This window comes from Rutidosis leptorrhynchoides, chromosome 6, assembly GCF_046630445.1.
Source record: "Rutidosis leptorrhynchoides isolate AG116_Rl617_1_P2 chromosome 6, CSIRO_AGI_Rlap_v1, whole genome shotgun sequence".
Taxonomy (NCBI): domain Eukaryota; kingdom Viridiplantae; phylum Streptophyta; class Magnoliopsida; order Asterales; family Asteraceae; genus Rutidosis; species Rutidosis leptorrhynchoides.
This window is the reverse complement of record NC_092338.1, coordinates 63,613,324-63,620,809: the sequence shown is the minus strand read 5'-3', so window position 1 is coordinate 63,620,809 and position 7,486 is coordinate 63,613,324. Positions and strand designations below refer to the sequence as shown.

General features: G+C 35.8%; 2 protein-coding genes across 2 annotated transcripts; one reads left to right on the top strand and one right to left on the bottom strand.

Moving 5' to 3' along the window:
* Positions 1 to 830: 830 nt before the first annotated feature.
* Positions 831 to 2,927, bottom strand: LOC139856015 (uncharacterized). Its single transcript, XM_071845253.1, has 5 exons — positions 2,705 to 2,927; positions 1,986 to 2,568; positions 1,413 to 1,819; positions 1,224 to 1,322; positions 831 to 1,041 (listed from the first exon to the last, which is right to left on the bottom strand). Exons 1-5 carry the CDS (start codon positions 2,833 to 2,835, stop codon positions 831 to 833), a joined length of 1,431 nt encoding a protein of 476 aa, XP_071701354.1. The 5' UTR covers positions 2,836 to 2,927.
* A 1,027-nt stretch (positions 2,928 to 3,954) lies between these two features.
* LOC139853701 (protein ALP1-like) lies at positions 3,955 to 5,255 on the top strand. Its single transcript, XM_071843068.1, has 2 exons — positions 3,955 to 4,816; positions 4,870 to 5,255. The coding sequence occupies exons 1-2, from the start codon at positions 3,955 to 3,957 to the stop codon at positions 5,253 to 5,255; spliced, it is 1,248 nt and encodes a 415-aa protein (XP_071699169.1).
* Positions 5,256 to 7,486: the final 2,231 nt, after the last annotated feature.

Here is a 7,486-nt window from a genome sequence, read left to right as displayed (position 1 = left end):
CGTGTTGATTTTTACGACTGTGAAGTGGTTCTGGCATCACTAAAACCTTCTTCGATCCAAACTGAAGCTAAGTGATTCTGGTATCGACTCTAACACCACCATGATTCCTGCACCACCACTTTCTTCAAGTAAAACTCCACCATCGATTTCGGTACCACCACAGAAACTGAAGTGATTCCGGCACAAAATCGATTCTTCCGGTATATACAAAGTGATTCCGGCTACCTGAACCGTCAGCTGCATCATACATCTGATGGGTTGTCCAATTTAGGCGAATTGGCCGAGCTAAAGTTTTGGCCGTCGAGGGGTTATTAGTTCATCTCCTGTGTTCATGATTCTTGTGCTTCTGCTGCTGTTGCATCGTTAAACGGTTTGTTAAAACTTCTGGGAAGCAATCTTCGATCTCCAAAAAAAATGAGCATGGAGCTTGAATTAACACTCGCAAGGCGAAAGGGGAATTGTTTTTTCATGAGTGGGAGAAATTATCATCCAAATTGCACATATGAGATAGAACTTTCAATAACATTCACATGAAAAACAATCTTACAATGTTCCAAATTTCCATGTTAATTGAAAAGAGTATATCCACACAATATACCATGTATAGCAAAACACTGCACCAATAAGATTCGGAAAGATAACATCCACTGAATGTTAAAACCAACTCAAGATCAAGTAACGTATTATAACTTGAAATAAACAACGTTGGATCCATCATACAAACATCCAAAACTAAAAGGTTTCCAAAGAATTCAAAAAATAATAATAATAATAATAATATGCAACTCATATACATGTTACAGCCTTTTGCTCACTACATATAACCAGCACTACGAACTCCAGACATAGACCTGGCCTCCACTTGTTGCCCCTGCAAGCACCCCGGGCTTCAATGGATGAGCATCAAAACGACATGGGATTGCAGACATGTTTGGACTCTCAAGAGTAGTTACAATTATCTTCTTCTCGGTTGAAATAACATCAACTCCCCTTTTCATGTTTCCCACAAATATATAAGAATCATCCCACCCCCATACTCCTCTGGTTTCCAAACAAAAAACAGAACACAATTAGTTTATACACGGGAATAACTAACTCAAACCCTATCTGTGTTGAATGATAAGAAAAAAGATTTAAATTTTTAGTAATGCCCAAAAGGATAAAACTAATACTAGAACTTAACTATACAGAACTTTGTTGAAATATAATATGAAGAAACTTACTTGAATGAAGAAAGCCATCTGCCCGTTTGATTATTATGGTTTACCATGAATTCATCTTCATAATTTGCACCACTTAGCACTCCAATCTTATCATCAATACTAAATAAAAACATTTCATTGTTAAGATGAGTATTAACTTAATTATCATCAAACCAATATTATAAACTTGAAAAAAGAATGTATTGTTACCTTGTTGTAGCAATTAGGCTTCCTGAAGGAGAAAAATAGGCAGAATGCACAGCCCTATTACGAGTAATCACCTTAACAGGTTCAAACTTACTCTTAAAAAGTTTTCTCAAATCCCAAATGCAGGCAGTTTGATCCGATGAACTTGTAACCATCATATTAAGATTGTTTGAATTAAAATCAATTGTATTAATCCTCAATTCATGCAAGTCCCTTGAAAATGATAACTTCCCAGACCTCTCATCCCAAATACGAACTACTCCCTGACCCTCTCCAAGATATAATGAGTTCACATCATCAAATCGTTGAGACATTGAAAAAATTGCATTCTCGGTAGTGTATGGTAGACCAAATGTCTCCTTTTCAATATCTAATGACCGAACTTGACCATCGTAGCAGCTTGTAATTATCTGCAACAAGTTACATTTACATGACTCTTTGTTAAAACAATAATAAAATGTTCCATTTTAGCAAAAAGGTCAGCCTTTTTAGGGTTTAGCATATAAAAATGTAATTATCAAAAGTAAAGATTACTAAAAATAAAAGTTTTTATTATATAAGTCATATAAAAAGTACCTTGTTCAAGGAAAAAGGATGAATCACGATTGATGAAACGGGCGCAGAATGAGGATGGTACATGTAAATCCCATCACCATCTTCATTATCCGAATCCACATTCCAAAAACCTAAATCGCCATATTTGTTGCCTACTACAACCATTCTCATATCTTCTGATGGAAAGAACTTAACACTCAATATTCTGTTCGGAACAACACGGGCAATGTTCTCCTCTGCCAACTCCATCGAATCCAAATCGATCGAAGCCCTAACCCTAGACTTCTTCACACAATCACCACCATCATCTTCTTCAACTTGTGATCGCTTACAAACACTCAAAATCTTATAGACTAGTGATTCGTTGGAAACGGAACAAGTACTAGCATCACTCATAGTGATCGGTACCAATTCACGAGGGGACTTATTAGGGATAATTTTAGAAATTAGGGTTTTTGATATCTTAGGGTTATCCTTAAAATCATCTTGTAACCCTGGTGAATCTGGGGCTTTTCCTTGACTTCTAAGCGATCTACGGATAACAATTGGGGTTTCAGATTTCAATTTCTTCTCTGGACTAATTTTATATGCTTTAGCCTCTACCCTGTTCAATCACCGTTAATATAATCATTACAAATACTTCAACACATACACACACACTTACTTACATACGTATTACATACATGTATACATATAATTAAATTGTATAATTGTGTATTATAAAATGGAAGAAAATTAACCTGTGGCGCTTGGAGGAGGCGGATAGATCGGAAAGTTTCGATTTGATGTTGAGTGAAGCGAGCAATTCTTCATTGCGTTTGATGTTTTCGAGGCGTTTGCGTTCGTAGTCGGTGAGTCTTTTAGTCGCCATTATGTAGTTTTAGAGATAAAAAAGTAAAGACAGCGATGGAGATTTAAATATACAGTTGCAGAAGAAATGGTGAATGGCGGCGGGAAAGGGGAAAACAGCGGGAAAAGGTATTCGGGTCACAAGAAACGGGTCAAAATAGGTTTGGTGATTGGCGAATTTATCGGTAAATTTGTTTTAATTTTATTTCACCCCCTTATATTCTTGTATCAGGCAAAATCAACCATGTAACTATGGTAAGAATATTGAGCTGATAAGTGACAACCTAAAAGGTTTATGAAAATTTAGTACTTTATAAAAAAGTATAGTTAAATGATCTACCCTATTGCAAGATATTATAACTTTAGATTCTAACAAATTTTGTTTTTGATTCAAGTAACTTCCATTAATGGGTAAGAGACGAAGATTTTCTTGTTCATGTTACTCAAGAAAACAAGTATTTTTAAGCTTTAAAAAAACAAGTATTTTTACTTTGATATACGCAATCTATCCGGATTATTTGGTAATTGCTTCCAACTCTTTGCCCGGTCAATCCAAGATGTATTGCTAGTAATATTTAAAAATGAGATCTCTTGTGATGATATTGTTCCATTTAGAATACTCCGTACAAGTTACCAATATTCCAATAGTGCCAATCCATATTGTTAAATGTTGAATAGTTGATTTTCATTGATATGAATTGATCCGTATATATACATGGAAAACATCCCTATTCTATCTCAACTAATTATCCAATATACATGTAAATTATATTCTTTAATAACCAACCTCTAAGACCAATTTTAACGCGGCGTCAGAGGGGTCCCGTCAGACCCGCTGGCATTGGGTGACGCCCCCTGACGCCCCTAGTGGGGCGTTACCGCTGACGCTTGAGTGGCGTCAGTCAACTTTTTCACGGAAGGGTGAGGCAGCGTCAGGTACACGTGGCGGCTTATGATTGGCTGAAAATTAAAGTCGTTGGCTAACGGCTATTTTCTTTTTTTTTTCTTTTTTTTTAAAATTCTATATATTTTTAAACTCATACATTTTACACTTTTAACACACCATTTCACTTTATTTTTCTTTCATTTTATCAATTAAATCATACAATTTTCTCTCATAACTATCAATTATTTTTCTTTCATGGCATCGTATTTACTTAGTTACGATTCCGATTCGGAAGACGAGCGTATTATTGCACTAATTCAACATTTAGAAGATGATGATGACGAAGCCGAATCCGACTGTGTTCCAAGATCACGAATTTATATTCTAAGAAATCGTGAAGAAGCCGGAGCAAACTTATGGAAGGATTATTTTAGTGACACACCCGTGTTTCCGCCATATAAATTTAAAAGGCGTTTTCGTATGCGGATTGAACTATTTCTCCGAATATCACAAGGTATTTCTAATTTCGATTCTCATGATACTCCCGAGCATTTTAGATTTTTTAAGGAACGTTTTGATGCTATCGGTAGGCCGACTTTTACAATATTGCAAAAAATGACTTCAGCTCTACGCCAATTGGCGTATGGAACTGCCGCCGATATGTTTGGTGAATATTTAAAAATGAGTGAGCAAACCTCAATACTTTGTTTAGATAACTTTTGTAAATGTATTATTACATTATACAAAGAACGTTACATGAGATCTCCCAATGCATACGATGTTCAACGTTTATATAGTAAACATGAAGAGAAACATGGTTTCAAGGGTATGCTCGGGAGTATTGATTGTATGCATTGGGAGTGGAAGAATTGTCCCGTTGCTTTGAAGGGAGAATATACTAGGGGTGATCACAAGAAACCTACCATTATGCTTGAAGCAGTTGCTTCGTATGACTTGTGGATTTGGCATGCATTTTTTGGAATGGCGGGTTCCAACAATGATATAAATGTTTTGAATCAATCCTATGTTTTTGATAAACTTAAAAAGGGAACATCTCCACTAGCACCATTTGAGGTAAACGGTAATCATTACACAAAAGGCTATTACTTAGCTGACGGTATATATATCCTGACTGGGCTACTCTAGTCAAAGGTTTTGAGTGTCCGACAGATGATCCAAGGATTAAGTTTACTAGGTTTCAAGCTAGTGCCCGAAAGGATGTAGAGAGAGCATTTGGGGTTCTTCAAGGTCGATTTCATATTTTAAGGTTAGCAGCACGCACTATGTCGGTAAACAAGATGCAGAGAGTTATGGACTGTTGTATCATATTACATAATATGATATTGGAGGATCAAGGATTTGCGTTAAGTGATTGGGAAGAAGAGTTCATTACCGAAGATATGGAGAATCGTCCGGAACGGATACCGAATAGAGGACGGGATCAAGACATTATCATCCGAGAAATAAGAGATAGGACGGTGCACGACCAACTAACCAATGATCTAGTTGAGCATATTTGGAACCTTCCGTCCGCATTCCGCACCATGAATGGTTAAATTTATGCAATGGTTAAATTTTATGTAATGGTTAAATTTTATGTAATGGTTAATTTTTATATGTTTTTTAATTATATGTAATATAATTTGTATGCATAATAAAATAAAAAAGAAAAAGAAAAAATAAAACTGGTGGGACCTGTTTGACACTGGAGGGGCGTCAGAGTTATTTTGGTGTCAGAGGGTGACACTGCCACGTCAGAGGCAGATTGCACTTTTTGACCAAAAAGTGGACAATCTGCCTGTGACTTCACAGGCACGGTTATATATGGTCTAATCATACAATATATAAAAGATATGAGTAATAGTTACAATTAATGTTATCTAATACATATACAATCAAGACGACAGATAACAATGATAATGAAATCAATGTGTAGATCATCACTTTTTATTTACAACTACTTAACATGTTTTACGATATTAAACTATAACTGATTTTGGTGCCTAACTCCTCACGTCTATTTGTGAAAGTAGTTTAAAAATGGGTCCACCATAGGGACCTATATAGACCGTCTTGTTAAATTCGAGTCCGCCATGGGTTTAATGCCACAGGCACAACGCTTATGGCGGGTTTAACCCACTTCAGTTTAAGCTAGTTAAATATCCAGTATAAATAAAGGTGAACTTAATTTAACCCATTCCTAAGTACATTGGTAATAATATCATAATATCCTAATCACCTGTATTTATGTCATTAATTCTCTCTTCTTAAACTCAATTTCAAAAACATTAGAAGAAAGCCATAAGCTTTCAAGAAATCCACAAAAGGTTAGAAACATAGGCAACACCATGTAGCCATGTAGGTTCCAATTAATTCAAGAAAATACGCTACGGATAATCAAAAGTTTTATATGTTTTGTTACAGCCTTTTGCTCACTACATGCAACCAGCGCTATGAACTCCGGACATAGACCTGGCCTCCACTTGTTGCCCCCGCAAGCATCCCAGGTTTAAACGGATGAGCATCAAAAAGACATGGGATTGCAGACATGTGTTGACTTTCAAGAGTAGCTACAAGTTTTTTCCTTTTTTTCTCTGTAATAATAACATCAACTCCCCTTTTCAAGTTTCCCACAAATATATAAGAATCATCATATCCCACCCCCATACTCCTCTGGTTTACAAACAAAAAACAGACCACAATTAGAGTATATACTGGAATAAATAACTCAAATGTTATCACACAACCAAAACGAAAGAAATAAATATAACAAATCAGTAACTCCTATAACTTCAATATACATTTGACATTGAGAAGAAAATAGGTCAGAGCCTCATACTAGCTTAATCAACTCATTTAGATTATTGAGGTGAACTACGATATTAACTTAATATCTTCTTTTCAAATGCCACAAAGGCCAAAACTTATACAACTTAACTGATCAATCCTTAATTAATGATGTTACTTAATTACGGATTGAGTGCAATAAGATTATGATGGAGGATGGAGTGTTTGATGATTATTTTGGGGCCCGATGATCGTCTTTCACTTTAACTATCAAGTGATCAATCACCTCGACCCGGTCTTGATTGTTAATTAGCATAATTCACCTTTTGCGCGATGTAAAAATCCCTTGGGCAAGGTCACAAGTGGAAATCACAAAGGCTTAGGCAAAATGGCAGAGAATCAACCACCCATAAATGAGAGGCCAAGCTCCCTATTTATAGTACTCGAGATATCCGCGGTCTGCGAATTACTTAACTATCCGCGAAAACTCAGCGGATTAAATCGCAGTCCTTTATTTGTGCGGAAATATAGCTGTTATACTTATTTTCAGCGAACACTTCATTCCTTTGCATTATAATTCACGTAATTCTGCTTTAGGCTTTTAGCAAATAAAACACACATATACAATGCCATGTATATGATCAAGTCCCCCCAGTTTATTATGATTCATTTTGCGAAGGAGATGTATCATGATAAACTCTAAAATTCCGCATTTAACTATTTTCGCTTTCGCTATAGGTTAGTTACCGTTTTCACCCGTTATCTCAAATATTACCGTTTGAGTTATCATAACGGATAATTAACACAATCAATTGCCACCCTTATTTCCCCTATATATATCATGATTCATAACCACCAAGGTCTCACTCGCTTTATCTAACATACGTCGCAATTACAAAAATTCGCATTTAATCTTTTCGAATTCTTAGCCACCACTTCTCCTTCGTAAATAAAAATGAAGATTGATGAAGTTGATAGAAAGGTAGATCCCAAAGCTCTT

What these genes read in the sequence shown, in the direction of transcription:
- LOC139856015 (XM_071845253.1), bottom strand. Translation starts at nt 2,835, where the DNA reads ATGGCGACTAAAAGACTCACCGACTACGAACGCAAACGCCTCGAAAAC. An exon ending in ATCCTTTTTCCTTGAACAAG is followed by an intron (nt 1,820 to 1,985) that starts GTACTTTTTATA and finishes AACTTGTTGCAG; the next exon opens with ATAATTACAAGCTGCTACGA. An exon ending in AGATGGCTTTCTTCATTCAA is followed by an intron (nt 1,042 to 1,223) that starts GTAAGTTTCTTC and finishes TTTGGAAACCAG; the next exon opens with AGGAGTATGGGGGTGGGATG.
- LOC139853701 (XM_071843068.1), top strand. Translation starts at nt 3,955, where the DNA reads ATGGCATCGTATTTACTTAGTTACGATTCCGATTCGGAAGACGAGCGT. An exon ending in AGGCTATTACTTAGCTGACG is followed by an intron (nt 4,817 to 4,869) that starts GTATATATATCC and finishes AGTGTCCGACAG; the next exon opens with ATGATCCAAGGATTAAGTTT.